This window comes from Geotrypetes seraphini, chromosome 3 (assembly GCF_902459505.1).
Source record: "Geotrypetes seraphini chromosome 3, aGeoSer1.1, whole genome shotgun sequence".
In the NCBI taxonomy this organism is placed as follows: domain Eukaryota; kingdom Metazoa; phylum Chordata; class Amphibia; order Gymnophiona; family Dermophiidae; genus Geotrypetes; species Geotrypetes seraphini.
Genome location: NC_047086.1, coordinates 143,208,274 through 143,225,743, shown reverse-complemented (window position 1 = coordinate 143,225,743; position 17,470 = coordinate 143,208,274). Strand labels below are relative to the sequence as shown.

General features: G+C 44.4%; 1 protein-coding gene across 2 annotated transcripts in view; it reads right to left on the bottom strand.

Annotated features, from left to right (window-relative positions):
- Nucleotides 1–4,608: 4,608 nt before the first annotated feature.
- The window catches only part of KRTCAP3 (keratinocyte associated protein 3), a 59,702-nt gene continuing 46,840 nt past the window's right edge, over nt 4,609–17,470 (bottom strand). For both annotated transcript variants that reach the window (XM_033938636.1, XM_033938637.1), the window contains 3 exons: nt 15,447–15,581; nt 14,914–15,007; nt 4,609–6,070 (listed from right to left, as the gene is read on the bottom strand). In XM_033938636.1, coding sequence (XP_033794527.1) covers nt 6,063–6,070; nt 14,914–15,007; nt 15,447–15,581 — 237 coding nt within the window. In that variant the 3' untranslated portion in view covers nt 4,609–6,062. The remainder of the gene's footprint in view (nt 6,071–14,913; nt 15,008–15,446; nt 15,582–17,470) is intronic.

The window sequence follows — 17,470 nt, the reverse complement described above, 5'->3', positions numbered from 1 at the left end:
CACCTTTCTACTGGAAAAGATATTATCAAGGTAAGAACAATCTCTTTTTCCAGTACAATAGGTGAAACATACAAAAGCAGTCCCAAAGAGCTAGGACAGGCTGACTGCGCCGACCCTCAACACCAAGGAGCTGAAGGCAGAGTCCTGACTTCCCGCCACAGTCGCTCAGTAAAATTTAGCAAATGTGTGCAAAATAGACCATATCACTGCCCTGCAAATCTCCTCTGGAGAGACCGCTCTACCTTCGGCCTACGAAGCCACCACACTTCTGGTAGAATGCACTTTTACAGAAATGGGAGTCTTTACCAGAAAGAATATAGGCTGACAATGGCCTTTCAGATCCACCTGCAGTGGCATGCCTATGGAAAGAGTGCAGAAGGATCCAACAATTCATGCTGGCTCGGCCACGAGAGTCCAAGGGAGAGGTCTGTAATGCATCCTTGTGTGGAGCTCAGTGGGAGAGCAACACATTCTGGAGAGGATGAATGTGCACCCTCGCCCATGGCACTACATAAAGTGTGGCTATCATGGACCCCAGGAACCTGAAGATAGACCCACGCTGGAGTCAGCTTGCCCAGAAGAGAAGAAATCTGTGCACACAGCTTCTGTCTGCATGCCTCTAGAAGATAGACATGGCCCTCTACCATGTCAAACAGAACACCCAGGTACTCCAGAGATTGTGTTGGCAACAAGCTGCTCTTTCTATAGCTCACAATCCACCTGAGGTCCTCTAAAATCCGAATCACCTAATCCACAGTATGCTGACTTTCAGCAAACAAGGGGGCTCTGATCAGCCAGTCGTCTAAGTACAAGTGCACCTGCAAACCCATTTTCCTCAAGTGAGCTGCTGCTGCAACAACCACCATCACTTTGGCCGAATGTCAAAGCCAAGAATTGGTAATGACTTTCTAAGACATGAAAACACAGAAATTTGTGGTGAGCTGGAAAAATTGGGATGTGTAAGTAAGCCTCTGTGAAATCCAGAGAGGGAAGAAACTCTCCCGGTGCCATTGCTGCTATGACAGACCTGTCTCCATATGAAAGCACAGGATCATGAGAGCCTTGTTCACAAGCGTAAGATCCAGAACAGGCCTCCAATCGTCGGAGCCTTTCTTTGGCACAATAAAGTATATGGAATATCTGGAGAGGTTGGGCGGCACTGGCTTTATTGCCTGAATATCCAGAAATCTTTGAACAGTGGCTTGAACCCTGACCACTTTGTCCCGGCACCCCCCAGGACAGTCCATGAACCAATCTGTCAGAGACCAGGCAGATTCCAGCTTATATAGCCTGATCGAATAATGTCCAGAACCCACTGGTCAGATATAATGCGTTCCCAGGCCTGTAGGAACACCAAAAGCCTGCCCCCTCTCTGGGCATCCTATGGCTTGGTGTCATTATGCCTTTTTGGCAGAGAGAGTTGAGCAAGAGGAGGAAAGCTGGGCACAGGTTTCAGGTTTATTTAAAATTTGATAGTATTGTCTATAAAACAAAGTCATAATTTTACAGTTTAAAAAATAAACCAACTTAAACAGATTAACTTGATACACCTATAGCTGGAAAACCTTTGATATGTGGCACTGAAATATGGGTGTGAATGCCTGGAGCCATGAAAATTAGAGAGCCCTGAACCTCTAGAGGTCTGAAGTCTGCTATCAGGCAGGGTCTTAGGGCGACGGTCCACCACCGAATTCATGAGATCGCCCAGGCCCTTGCCAAACAACTGCCCATTAAAGGAAAGTCTAGCTAGAGCAGACTTGGAGGTGGAATCACCAGCCCATTGTTGAATCCAGAGTATTCTGTGAGCAGAAATCCAATATGCCGAGACTTTACCCAGAATCTGCATAAGGTCATATAAAGCATCAGCAACATAATCCCTTCCAGCAACAAGCTGCTGAGGAGGGGGCTCCACAGCCTCACTCTCCAGCATGCATGGATGAGACAGGCAAGCGCGTGCAACAAAGGACATCACCAAAGCAGCCTTTATGGCTAAAGCCGCCATTTCAAAGAGTCTCCCGAGGACCACACCATCCGGTGGTCTTGCATGTCCTTGAGCACCACACTACCCTCACTAGGAAGGGAGGTGTGCTTAGTTACCTGCACTACCAAAGAGTCCACCACCTTAGGCTGACCAAGAAGATGCTGGCACTCCTGCACCATAGGAAAGAGATAAGACATGGCTCTGGCAAATCTAAGAGCACCCTCTGGAGAGTCTCAGTGCTCCAAGATCTGAATTTTCATATCAGGATGCCAGGGAAAGGAGGAAGATTGAGAGTGCACCTCACATAGCCACGAAGAAGTGGACGGAGCTGGCTGAGTAACCAAATTCAACTCCTGCATAGACTCTGAAATGAGACGCAGAACCGTGGGATCATCCCCTGGAACTAAAGCATCTGAGGGATCCGAAGAACCGGTATACAGCCCCATATCCCCAGGAATGGGAAGCGCAACGCCTGAAAACAAGGGTAAGTAAACTGGTCATCATCAAGTAGCCCCAGGTCAAGGGCAGCCTGCCAGGAACAGCGGCCCACTGCAATGAGGCTATGCCAACAAAAGCAGTGCCGGCAAAGGATAAGTCCAAGGCACAGCGGGAATGTGCAGGCAAAGAATGGCTACTCTGAAACACATGTCACAGATATTACATGAAATCCATGAAAGCCTCTGAACCCTGGGGTATAGAGTCACCCTTAGATTTCACTTTGTTTCTTGGGCTGCAGAAGGTCCACGTATGTCTGTGCAGAACCTTCAGCTGTGCCGAGCCCGAAAATAAAGCAGGCTGCCGTGACAGGCTAGCCGAGCATTTGGTCACCTGCTTAAGCAGAGGTCAGGCTAAGCTTGGTGCTGCCACCTCCCCCAGTTGCGCCACGCTGCACATGGTGCTCCTGAGGCACAAAATTTGCACAATCCTGGCAAGATTTCACATTAGGAGAGCCAAAGGACTCCATCATGAGAGGGAAAGGAGGATGGAAAGAAGAAGAAGATCATAAAATCCTTGTCAAGTCCTTGTGTGATACAGGTGAAGCAGGATAAGTCCTTTGGATAAAGGTGAAGTAATCAGACCTCACAGGAGAAAACCCCCTCCCCTCCCTCTTGCTCTAATAAATCAGTATATTAACTGTAAAAGATATTTCATAACCCACTTGCCAGCTGGCCTATAGTGATTGAGAAATATCCTGTTTCTGAGTTAGCTATGGTAAGCAAAAACTTATAAAAAACAAGACTTAAATTCCAATGCATGGCACCTGGCCGGATATTATGCAAAGAGGAACACAGCTCATGGTCAGAAAAATAGAATTCTCAAGAATATTATTTAGCAAGATATATCATGTGTTACCACAGCAGAGAAATAATTTGAGACTCGGAATTACTTATATGGTAAAGGGAAAAGGGCATTTGGGGGAAAGGGTTAGGCCTTACGGTAGACTGAACAGACTTATAAGATGACACAAATAGATAAGCCAATAAATGAATCTACTTATGTAATGACGTATAAGAAAATAACCAATAAAGATGTACCATGTGATTTAGGCCTGACCACCAAAAAATGTATAAAAACGGGCCTGTAAACGGAAGTAAGCAGAACAGACCTCAGAAGATCCTCAGGCCTGAAGATCACTTTCTGTTACACTATATGCTGAATGATTTATTCTTGTAAGCTGTTACTGATTTGTTAATAAATATATATCTATTGAAACCAGTATATAGTGTGTGAAGTCTCCATTCTGAGGTAGGCCTAGACAGCGGCCAACTTCAATCCCAACAAGTTTTGAGGCAAAATTAGCAGTTTTAGAAGGCCAAGGAGCATTTTAAAAAAGAATGCTAAAAAACAAGATGGCTGCTGTCAAGAAATTTGCAACAAAATCGTGAAAATGGCAATTTTAAGATTTTTCAGGTAGGGAGGACATGCAGAAACCTCAAAAACTGCCAAATTCAGACTATAGCACCTCCCCCCCCGCCCCCCCCCGATCCACCAAATAGGCTGTGACAGCCTTACTCACTGTGACCTGTGCTAGAAATGTGCTGCAGCCTGCCTCAGCTCTTTTACAGTAGCTGGAATCAGAGGATCACTGCCTCATGCTGGGAATGCTTCTTCGATGCTGATCGTCTGACTGTACCTCCACCATCGTGGAGCAACAGACGCACTCACTAAGGAAAGGACAGAGGCGAAAAAATGCAGTCGGCACCCTGCGAGACACCAGTTTCCTAGGCATGTCCAACAGCCTGCACGCAAACCTCAGTTTGGCAGTAGGAGGAAAAAACGTGGGGATGGCCCCAAGCTCCTAAGAAACAAATTCAAGCTGGCTAACAGGTACCCACTGGGATGGGCCTGTCAGCTGCAGACCAAAGTCTGTGTGTACTTAATGCAAAGAAAGCCCGAAAAGTAGACAAAAACACCAAATAAAATGAGAAAAAGGGGAGAGCAGAACAGAAACACTCCTTCAGGCACACATGCGGAAGGAAAAAACTGTAGGTGGTGCTTTAGTGAAGTACAGGAGAGTCACTGAAAAAATCCGGAGTGGATTCCTTCTGCATATGACATGCGGCTATTGGGATACAACCCACTTGTCTAAAATGTCTCACTGGAAAGGACAATTTAATTACTAGAAGGCATGTAAAGTTCATTTAGTAGATAAATTCTGAAACAGTTTGAAGAGATTTATAATCCCAATCCTTAGACATGCTGTGAACTTTGAAAAGAGCTGATGACTTCACATCACATCGTAATAGCAGGATGTTAGCACAAAATTCCTTACCCTGGCAGTTAATTCTAACACCTAGACATCAGCATAAAAACAGGAATCTGACTTTTAAAAAAAAAACTAACTCTAATCAGTATTAAAATAAATGAGGGCTTTTGCTAAAGACCCTGGTGCTCTTCTTTACTGTCCTCAGTCAATAAGAACAGTGTACTTTAAATAGACCAAGTCAATACAAGCTTCTCATTTTCAGTGCAAATTGGAGTTAGCGATCAATCAAACTGATATACCATATATACTTAAATATAAACTGGGATTTTGGGGTCAAAAATGGGGGTCCCAGTTTATATTCGGCCAGCACCCACCAGCCCCCTTCCCAGAATTATTGCAGGCCTCCACCAGGTTCTCTACCCTGTCCCCTGGACCTCCTCTGCCACTGGAATCTCTGGCCATTCAGGAAGCCACTTAGCGCCAACCAGCAGCGCCAAAGCACACTCCTACTCGGTACCGCTCAGCAGCTGAAGTCGAACTCAGGTCAGCAGCGGGGCAGGCGCACGGAAAGCTCGCTCCTGCCCGCCACACCTCTGGACCACCAGGGATTCCAGCGGCAGAGGAGATACGATGGACAGGGCAGGGGGGGACAGGGTAGAGATCCAGGGAGGGAAGGGGGCTGGGTGCAGAGCCTGACGGGATGGAGGGGGCGCTGGGTGCAGATCCTGGCAGGGCAGGGCACTTGAATATTAAGTCACCCGACATATTCAAGTCAGCCATTTTTCCTCCTTTTTGGAGGAAAAAATGGGGTCTCGATTTATATTTGAGTATATACAATAATATATATTCAACTGAAAACCCCTAATTGCCCCCAGTGACAAAAACTTTTAGTCATACAAATCACAAGGTATCAGAAATACAATATTTCCTACTAGAAACAACACATACCAGCACTGAATTATTTTACTCTGAAACCTACTACTCCCGTCACCTGCCACTAGATCCTTATTCCCATCTCCAATCAAATGTGGCTCAACAATTTCAGAGTTGAATCCCAGTACTCTTAAAACAATGTAATACATCACAGTGCATGTCAGCTTTAAATCACAGTCTCTAGCAGTGTGACATTGTGTAATAACATTCAGCAGCAAACTCATTGGTTCAATGGATGGACATCACAAGTTGAGAACAAGGCTGGTGTTGACCCAAAGCAGTAATAGTTTCCTGGGTCTAAGTTCTGGAATATGAGGTTTACACTTTAAGTATGGTCTGTAAATTTAGCTTCAGATTCTGCAGGTAGTACATGAAGAAAGATTGCAGATATGTTCTTCTCAAAATGTCATTGTGCAGACCACAGAAAAAAGAAGCCTACCCTTAAACATCTGTAAGAAAAATAAAAGATATTATACTACTGAGAAAACTATGCAATATATGAGGAGCCACTGAAAAGTTCTCAGCCCAGCTAAGAAGAGAATGATGTGGAGCCATGAAACTTACAAGTTATCCCACACTTTTCTTTCATTTCATATCACTGAAACAAAAAGTGTCAAGAAAAGTGTGGAATAACTTGTAAGTTTCATGGATCCACATCTTCTCTTCTTAGATGGGCTGAGAACTTTTCAGTGGCCCCTTGTATTATCACTACATATTTGGCATGTGAACTTGATAACCAACACTGCAAAACCCCATATTTGAAAAACAGAATGGAAAGTTTTGTACAGTTCATTACTTCTAGTTAACTGATTTTTTTTTTTTAGTTTTATCCCCAGAGGAAAGTATTAGTAGTTTTTAAACCTATTCCTATTTACATCCATCTATAAATTCTATAAGTGATTAAGCAAAATGAACTGTTTAGCAAAAGAAAAAAAAGTTCTGAATCTTGAAGAAATGAGAATACAAACGGAGTAGAGGGAAAGATAATTTTTCTAAACTAGCTGACAAACAGCCAAGGTCAACAAGTGGCAGGAAGAAATTCTAGAAGCAGGGCTAAATAAAGTAAAGAGCCCAAAAAATGTTATCATTGTCCATGAAAATTTCACCTTCTTGTCTAGTTTGTCTGTCTTGACTAGACTGTAACCTCTTTTGAGCAGGGACTACTTCTTCCATGTTCTGATGTATAATAGTAGTAGTAGTAGTAGTATGTACTCTATGCGTATCTAGGATAAGTCAGTGATGTCTGAACAAAGCTGTGTCAATACAAGATGGTCAGCTGAAACTTCCACCCAATTTGCATATAAGCAGGCATGTCTATATCAGTACCTGTCAGTATACTGTATTAACGTAAATAAAGGTTCACAAGATTAACCTTAAGTTCTCAACCAAGTCACCTCCACCTCTCCTTCCTCCAGTCCAGTCTATCAACCTTCTTTCAACTCCTGCCATCTTTTCTTCCTTTTTGGAAATCACTGAACAGGAAACTGCACATTTTCTTTCCTCCTCCAAACTAGTGCTGCCCGATTCAGGAAAAAAAAATTTGATTCAATTCAGCCTATTGAATTGGTTTTTCAATTCGATTCGATTTTCCTGCCCAATTGGGTGTTTGTTTTTTTTTCTAAACATCCTGGTGGGCTTATTTTACAGCCTCTTCACCCCCTTTGCCTCATCCATCTTCCATCTCTGTCCTCCCCCTTCCATTTCTCTTCCCTCCCCAGGAGGTCTGGCATCTTTCCTTTTTTCATCTCCCTCCACAGAGCCATCTTTTCTTAACTACCCTTTCATCCAGCATCTCTCCTTCCTTCCCCACCATCCCAGGGTCCACAAACTCTCCCTTTCTTTTCCCAACTAACCTCCTTATCCAGTATCTCTATCCCCCCCTCCACACCATCCCTTGCGTCCAACTTCTCTCCCTTTCTGTTCCTTCCCTCCCTAAATCCCATTGTCCATCATCTCTCTCCCTCTCCTCTATGTTCAGACCCATTTCTTCCTCCCCAAAGTCCGGCATATGCACATCTCTTTGAACCCCCCCTTCCCTCCCTCCGTGTACTTCTATACCAGGGCCCATCTCCCCTAAAGGTCTGCCTGTCCCACCCCTGAAGGCCTGCCTGTCCCCCCGTTGAAGGTCTATCACCCCCTTTGAAGGCCTGCCTGCCTGTCCCACCCCGAAGGACTGCTCACTCCACCCCCCCTCAGAAGGCCTGCGTGTTCCCCCTGGGCCTCCCACTGGGGTCCGGCTTCCCCCCTGCACTGTTTACCTTCCAGGAACAGCCTGCAAACAAGATCGCATTGCTAGCGACAGCTCCAAAGCGGTACTAAGGTCATTAGCACCGTGATCTTGTTTGCAGGCTGTTCCTGGAAGGTAAATAGTGGGGGGAGGCCGGGGGGGAAGCAGACAGCAGCACTTCCTGACTGACCCTCCCCCTCTAAAGCAGGTGCGGCAGCTGCCGCTCGTGCTTTAGGGGGCGAGGGGGGAGGGTCAGGTGAATCGGGAAGCCGATATTTTTTTTGTTTTGAACCGATTCAAATTGTGAATTGGGCAGCACTACTCCAAACTCATTACCTTTTCCTCTGATCCTACTCGCATCCATCTACTCAGCACTCTCTTCCCTACCATCATTCCTTCTGTCATATCCTCAATCTTTCACTTTCCACTGGAACCATTTCTGTTGCCTTCAAACACACTGTTACACCGCCACTCAAAAACCTTCACTGGACCATAGTTGCTCTTCCAGCTATCGCCCCATATCCATCCTCTTTTTCTAAACCAAGCTACTTGAACGTACTGTTCACCGCCATTGTCTTGACTTTATTTCATCTCAAGTTAATCTTGACCCACTTCAATCAGGCTTTCACCCTCTACATTCAACTGAAACTGCCCTTGCTAAAAAGTCTTCAATGACCAGATCCAAAAGGCCTCTAATTCTATCCTAACATAGTAGATGATGGCAGATAAAGACTAGAATGATCCATCCAGTCTTCCCTTCCCGATTCAATTTAAATTTTTTTAATTTTTTCTTCTTATCTATTTCTGGGCAAGAATCCAAAGCTCTACGCGGTACTGTGCTTGGGCTCCAACTGCCAAAATCTCCATCAAAACCTAATCCAGCCCATCTACACCCTCCCAGCCATTGAAGCCCTCCCCAGCCCTTCCTCCCCCAAACGGCCATATACATACACAGACCATGCAAGTCTGCCCAGTACTGGCCTTAGTTCAATATTTACTATTATTTTCTGATTCTAGATCCTCTGTGCTCGTCCCATGCTTCTTTGAAGTCAATCACAGTTTTCTTCTCCACCATCTCTCTCGGGAGCGCAATCCAGGCATCCACAACCCTCTCCATAAAGAAGAATTTCCTAACATTGCTCTTGAGTCTACCACCCCTCAACCTCAATTGCTGCTTTTGATACTGTGGATCATCACTTACTCCTTGACATGCTGTCCTTACCTGATTTCAGAGCTCTTTTTCTTTCTTGGTTTTCTTCTCTCTCATTGCACTTTTGGTGTATGCTCTGATGGATCCTCCTCCACTGCTAATCCCACTATCAGTCAGTGTACTTTAGGGCTCTGTCTTGGGACCTCTTCTTTTTTCCATCTATTTATTTCCTTGGCACTCTGATATTCTCCCATGGTTTTCAGTAACATTTTTATTTATTTTAAAAATTTCTATACCATTTAAAACTAAACGGTTTACGTAATTTTTATGCTGACTCCTCCCCAAATCTATCTCTCTATATCAGAAATTTCAACAGGAATCCAAGTCCAAGTCTCAGCCTGTCCGTCACACATTGCTTCCTGGATATCTTTACCAAAACAGCCTTAAAAAACCAAAATTATATATTACCAATAGTACGATAAATCCAAATCACAAAAATTGGTAAACAGATATTAATCTCCCCAACTGGACATTCTACAATGGAAAGATCATTGCACCGTCAGCTATGTTCCAATAAATGAACCATTCAAAATAGGAAATAATAAAGAAAGGCAATCAGTACAGGCTTAGTTCTCCCTTCATGATGACCAATAGCCTCAGGCATCTAGATATTCATGAAGTGACAAGCACTAAGACTACCGTCTCAATAAATTCTGCCCCGTACATCATAATGCCATAATATTTCATAAATAGGCTGATAAAAATCAGATGCAAGCATCCATCCAAGGTAAAAAGACCAGGGGAAAAAAATATAAGAGTAAGGGAGTGAAAAAAGTGCCTTGCAAGTCAGAAAAACAAAAAATGAATCAAAAACTACTAACAAAAATAAAAGACAGTAAAAAAAGTCAAACATGTCCCAATCCTCATTCAAAAACTCAATCAAACCATAAGAAAGTCCAAGTTCACATAACAATCCTGTGCCCAATCCTAGTGCAAGTGGAAATCCTCGAAGAAATCCTTAATCGAGTGATGGCAGCAAGCCGTGAAAAAAGTAGCTATCAAAAATATCAAAAGTAGTACACAACAGTAAAACACGTATCAGTTCTAAATAGCAAAACATAAGAAAAGATGTAAATAGAAAATATAAACACGAAGAAACCAGCTACAGAACTAAAACCACTAGTGGTTAGGAGTCCCGCCCGCAGCAATGACCAGGAGGGAACTCACAGCGCTCATGTTAAGTCAAATAAACCACTTAGCTCAAACAGCCGGTAATTCGCTGAAGATAACCTCCACGCTCGACAGGTCCTGTTTCAATGTCCTCATCAGGAGGGAGGAAGTTCAGTCATAAAGTCGATATTTTTTAAGGGGAGAACTGGATTCAAAGGTTCAAACCGCCAAAATGACAACGGATCAATCACATTGCTGATGCGATCATGCTAATACTAGCCAGGACCTGTCGAGCGTGGAGGTTATCTTCAGCGAATTACCGGCTGTTTGAGCTAAGTGGTTTATTTGACTTAACATGAGCGCTGTGAGTTCCCTCCCGGTCATTGCTGCGGGCGGGACTCCTAACCACTAGTGGTTTTAGTTCTGTAGCTGGTTTCTTCGTGTTTATATTTTCTATTTACATCTTTTCTTATGTTTTGCTATTTAGAACTGATACGTGTTTTACTGTTTTGTACTACTTTTGATATTTTTGATAGCTACTTTTTTCATGGCTTGCTGCCATCACTCGATTAAGGATTTCTTCGAGGATTTCCACTTACACTAGGATTGGGCACAGGATTGTTATGTGGACTTGGACTTTCTTATGGTTGTTTGATTGAGTTTTTGAATGAGGATTGGGACATGTTTGACTTTTTTTACTGTCTTTTTTATTTTTGTTAGTAGTTTTTGATTCATTTTTTGTTTTTCTGACTTGCAAGGTACTTTTTTCACTCCCTTACTCTTATATTTTTTCCCCTGGTCTTTTTACCTTGGATGGATGCTTGCACCTGATTTTTATCAGCCTATTTATTAAATACTAGCTTTATAGCCCGTTACATTAACGGGTGCTAGAATATGTGTGTGTATGTGTCCGTCTTTATTTCTTTCTCTGTCTCCTTAGCCACTTTCTGTATTTCTGTCTTTCTTTCTTTTGGCTGTCCACCACCCCCCTTGCGTGTTCCCCCTGTCCATTCTCCCTTCCTTTTACCTCCCCTGTGTCCACCACCACCCCTTCACTGCTCCCCTTAACCAGCAGCAGCCCTTCTCCGTTTGTTTTACCTCCCCCCTGTCCATCAGCACCTCTTCCTGTTCCCTCTGTCCAGCAGTAGGCCTCCCTTCCTTTTTTCCCCCCTGTCCATCAGCACCTCTTCCTGCTCCCCCTGTCCAGCAGTAAGCCTCCCTTTCTTTCCCCCCCGTCCATCAGCACCTCTTCCTGCTCCCCCTGTCCAGCAGTAGGCCTCTCTTCCTCCCCCCCCCCGTCCATCAGCACCTCTTCCTGCTCCCCCTGTCCAGCAGTAGGCCTCCCTTCCTTTTTTCCCCCCTGTCCATCAGCACCTCTTCCTGCTCCCCCCCTGTCCAGCAGTAGGCCTCCCTTCCTTTCCCCCCCTGTCCATCAGCACCTCTTCCTGCTCCCTCTGTCCAGCAGTAGGCCTCCCTTCCTTTTTCCTCCCCTGTCCATCAGTACCTCTTCCTGCTCCCCCCCTGTCCAGCAGTAGGCCTCCCTTCCTTTCCCCCCTGTCCATCAGCACCTCTTCCTGCTCCCCCCCTGTCCAGCAGTAGGCCTCCCTTCCTTTTCCCCCCTGTCCATCAGCACCTCTTCCTGCTCCCTCTGTCCAGCAGTAGGCCTCCCTTCCTTTTTCCTCCCCTGTCCATCAGTACCTCTTCCTGCTCTCCCTGTCCACCAATAGGCCTCCCTTTCTTTTCCCCTCCCCTTTCCAACAGCACCTCTTCGTGCTCCCCTTGTCCAGCAGTAGGCCTCCCTTCCTTTCCTCCCCTTTCTCTATCCCCCCAACAGTCCAGCATCTCTGTATTTACCATCAACCAAGCATCTCCCCTCTGTCTCCTCCTGTCAGCCGCTGCCATGGTGTTCAGCTCCGGCGCGTTGCTCAAAGGCGCCAGCAGCAGCAGCGTTTCCGGACACTGAGGGAGGCCTTCTCAAAGGGGCGGGACAGGCTGCTGAGGAGCTTTGGGGGCTGCTGCTGCTGTTAGCCCTTGCAGAGACGTCTTCTGATATCGTTTAGATTTTTACATGTCACCGCTGAGCTGGCGGCAGTGGCAGCGCCGCTTTCCCTCTCAGCGGGCCGGTTTTTTTTTTTAATTTGAAAGTCGCCGCCGCCGCTGCAGCTCCTCTCTCGATCCTGGTGCAGTTCGAGAGAGGAGCCGTTACGATGCACAGTGAGAGCCGCCGCAGCTGTGTAAGTTTTTTTTTTAATTTGAAAGCCGCCGCCGCAGCCTGGGCCACGCATGCGCACTCGTATTTTCGCGAGCCCTCCTCCCCTCCCCCTTTCCCTTCCCGCGGTCCGGCCTGTGGAGGCGATTGACTGGTGACGTACAACTCGTGCATGCGCACTAAAAAAAACGGGACATCTCAGGGAACACGATTTTTTTAGTGCGCATGCGCGTCTACCATTTTATTATATTAGATTATGGCATTATGTTGTACGGGGCAGAATTTATTGAGACGGTAGTCTTAGTGCTTGTCACTTCATGAATATCTGCCTGAGGCTATTGGTCATCACGAAGGGAGAACTAAGCCTGTACCGATTGCCTTTCTTTATTATTTCCTATTTTGAATGGTTCGTTTATTGGAACATAGCTGACGGTGCAATGATCTTTCCATTGTAGGATGTCCAGTTGAGGAAATTAATATCTGTTTACCAATTTTTGTGATTTGGATTTCTGGATATCTTACCACTATTTAAAACTGAACATGCCCAAAACTGAGCTTCTTATCTTTCTTCCTTAACCCACCTCTCCTCTTCCCCCATTTTATTTTGTCAGCTCGCAAACTTGGGGCCATCTTTGACTCTCTTTATCTGCACAAATCCAACATAGGAAAATGCAAGCACTCCGCAGCTCCTCAGTATCTCTCTTATCTTATCGCTTCCTACACTCTTCCCTGTGAACTTCATACATCGGGTAAGTCTCTCTTATTACATTACATTAGGGATTTCTATTCCGCCATTACCTTGCAGTTCAAGGCGGATTACAAAAGAATTATCCATGATGTATTACAAGAACTTACAAAAAAAATCTGTATCTTTCTCTACTGCCAACCCATCTAAGCTATACTATATACTTGGAATAGACTTCCTGAGTCAACGCATCAAACTGTATTCAAATCTATGCTAAAAGCTCAGGTTTTTTTAGGCTACTTTTAACTCCTACTCACTTGCAATGTACCCATGTCTGTTTTAATCATTCCCATCAAAAGCAATTCCCTAATCCCTTATTTGTCCTGTTTTGATTAGAATGTAAGTTCTATTGAGCAGGGACTGACTATTACATGTTTAATGTACAGCGCTGTATACATCTAACAGTGTTATAGAAATGATTAGTAATAGTACTACTAATAATAAATGAGCTTCTTTGAGTTCATATGAAGCCAATGTACTCTTAGGAAGCTTTGTAAGAATTAGCTACCGTGTTTTCCTGAAAATAAGACCTACCCTGAAAAGCCCTACCCCAAAAATAAGCCCTAGTCCCATGGATTTGCTATCAGCAGCAGCGCTTCCCCCCACCCCAGCCCCCACCACATAGCCAAACCCCTGCTGACCATCCCATCCTACCATCTCTCCCTCCCGTCCAAACTACGCTGACCATGAGACCTATTACTTCCCTCCACAGAACAGCGTCAGCAGCACTCTAAACGGGTTGCTTTGCGGCCTTCTCCCGCCAGGGCATTCCCTCTGCCACATCAATGATGTCGTCATCAGCAACGCTTTGCACAGAAGGCCCCGGTGGGAGAAGGCTGCAAAGCAGCCTATTTAGAATGTTGCCGATGCTGCTCTGTGGAGGGAGGTATGTAAGTAGGTTTCACATTCAGTGATGTTTGGACAGGAGAGAGAGATGGAAGGATGAGTTGGTCAGCGGTGGTTTGGCTGTGCGATGGGGGGGCTGCTCAAGGGTTCTGCTGCACGGAAGGGAGGGATAGAAGCTGGGCAAGGGTTCTGCTGCACGAGGAAGGGAGGAATAGAAAGATACTGTGCACAGTGCAAGGGTTCTATTTAGAATGCTGCCGATGCTGCTCTGTGGAGGGAGGTATGTAAGTAGGTTTCACATTCAGTGATGTTTGGACAGGAGAGAGAGATGGAAGGATGAGTTGGTCAGCGGTGGTTTGGCTGTGCGATGGGGGGGCTGCTCAAGGGTTCTGCTGCACGGAAGGGAGGGATAGAAGCTGGGCAAGGGTTCTGCTGCACGAGGAAGGGAGAAATAGAAAGATACTGTGCACAGTGCAAGGGTTCTATTTAGAATGCTGCCGATGCTGCTCTGTGGAGGGAGGTATGTAAGTAGGTTTCACATTCAGTGATGTTTGGACAGGAGAGAGAGATGGAAGGATGAGTTGGTCAGCGGTGGTTTGGCTGTGCGATGGGGGGGCTGCTCAAGGGTTCTGCTGCACGGAAGGGAGGGATAGAAGCTGGGCAAGGGTTCTGCTGCACGAGGAAGGGAGGAATAGAAAGATACTGTGCACAGTGCAAGGGTTCTACTGCACAGGGAGATGGGAAGGAGTGAGGGATAGAAAGATGCTGCAGAGGGAAGGCACAAGTGGATGAGTGAGAGGGAAGAAAAGATGCTGAACATGTGGGGGAGAGAAAGGAAAGAGGGGTGGAGGAGAGGAAAATAAGACTAAAATTAAAATAAGACATTGTCTTATTTTGAGGGAAACACGGTATCATATAAGTAAAACAATTAACGAGTGTCTTTACCTTGTGCATTGGCTTGCATGGCTTTAGCTAGCAGTTGATTCGTCTCCAGTTTGTGGCCCCCTACATCTACTTTATCTGACGATTCCTCCTGTAACTGTAAAAGGAATGGCATATTTCACTTGCTTCAGTAGACTATGCATCTTCTACAAGTAACATATCTAATTATATCCTCCCCATCAAAATCAAACCATTTGCAAGTTATTGAAATAAGAGCGCTGCAGAAAATTCCATGTTCACCAATAATACTGCAGTAATAGCACTACACCATATCCCTGTCCTTACGCATCTGCCCACTGTAATACAATATTCCATATAATTCCTCCCTTTCCATACATCCCCATTGAAAAGGAAAGCATAGGAACATAGTAGAAAGATTAAGGGGATGATAGGGGAGAAGGAAATGATGAGAATGAGAAAAGCAAGGAAAAGGGGCCAAGGCCTGGAAGACAAAAAATGTAAAAAAAAAAAAAAAGGATCAAAAAAGTTAAGGGATAGAGATGAAACCCCTCTATTAATTTGATGAATGCTCATACCCGCTCTCGAAAATAAGTTTCTCCACAAGGACCAATCCCACGCAAAATAAAAGCCACCACAAAGCACCTGATGGACAGTGATGCCTCAAATGCAGCCATAATCATAGAGGGGATCCAGAGAGCCAGTGTTGTGTCCTAAAGCATACAGGAAAAACAGGAGTTAATAGAATCCACACATCCAATTCATTCTTCTTATGGAGCCACTCTAAGCATATGAGATGCAACCTAAGGACCACCAAGTACAAGATAAGTCTTAAAGGAAAGATCATCTCATACTCGACAGAGGTCAGACATCTTCAAAGATTATTCTAATGGAGAGAGTGAGGCATGAGAGGAGGAGAATGGGAAAACTTTAAAAACCTGCAAACACTTCCAAATGGTGTAGTTCAAACTGATTTTGTCTTTTTAAATTTCTCTATGTTGTGATTGAATATAACTTGCCTTGAGCTACTAATGAAAAGTTGTGAGCCAAATTTACCAGTGTATGTTTTTTTTTCATGTTTTGATATGTCAAAAAAGCAAAGTGTGCTTCCAATAAGGCTCAACACAATATGAACATAATAGCAGTCTTACCGGGTGTTATGCCACTAATTTCTGACAGGTGGAATGATCAGTAACACTCAGGAAAGCACCCAGACAATATAAAGCATAAACAATAACACTTTATTATACACATATAAGAATTAAATATAAATTATCCTCACCTTGACCCCAGACCCCATCCTCACTATTGTGAACCCCTACAATAGATGGATGGAAAGACCAAAGGACTGTCCCGTGAGACGTGGCCAACCGTCATGGATTCTACTGTCAGGGTCAGAATCCCGGTCTTATATAGGATGCACACTGCGGAGTTCATAGTAAAAGCATAAACAGCTGGTCCTGCTGTTACAATTAGTTCTGCTCTTTGGTTCTGTGTTTTGACAACACCCAGGTCAGGATGTCAGAAGGAGGTGTTTGCAGAAATTGTTTTCCCATGAGACTGGTTTCACTGTCCCTTTGAAGATCAAGGAGGTTAGGATGTTTACTGTCCCTTTCTTTTTGATGTAGTTTCCCATCTGTCTTTACTGAGGTTATTTGAGCGGCAAGGAGGTGTTGTAGTTTGTCTCTTTGATGCTATCCAGTTGTCATTCAAATAAAGGAAGTCAGGATAGGTGTTGCACTGTCTCTTTGATGCTATCAAGAAGGTGTTTGTCCTTTTGGTGTGATCAAAGAAATCAGATCAAAGAGGTTAGGATCTACAATAAGCAATGTTATTGTAGAGACCATCTGGTCTTGGGGGTCAGGAGTTCAGGTCAGCAGATTTGAGAATACATATTAGTAAAAAAACTTATCAGTAATATGCTGGGTCAGCAGACTTGAGAATACATAAACAAAATTATCAATAATATGCTGGGGCATAACTGGCATAACACCGGGCCTGACCAATGGTCCATCAAACCCAGTAGCCTGTCCTCAAGTTGATCAATCCAGGTCACTAGGACCTGGTCAAAACCCAAAGAATAGCAGTATTCCATGCTACTGATCCAGGGCAAGCAATAGTTTCCCCTATGTTTGTCTTAACAGACTATGGATTTTTTCCTCCAAGAAACCAGCTACGATATCTACTCTTACTACAACCTCTTGGCAATGAGTTCCAGAGCTTAACTATTCTTAGAGTGAAAAATATTTCCTCCTATTGGTTTTAAAAGTATTTCCCTGTAACTTCATTGAGTGTCCTCTAATCTTTGGAATTTTGTGTACATCTGTTGGTTAATCAAAGACAGAATAATTAATTTTTTTTATTATTATTTTTTTACAAACTGTCAAGATTCAGCTCTGGTCAAGCAACCGAGAAAGCTGAATTGGATTCAGCCCAGGTTCCAAGAGGGATATTACTCATAAGAAGTCAAGGGAATGGGATTTGTTATATAAAACCTCGATATGTAATAATCTTTCTGTAATTACAATCAAGGTCGTTTACATATTTTATATAGATACTTATTTTATCCCTGGGGCAGTAGAGGGTTAGATGACTTGCCCAG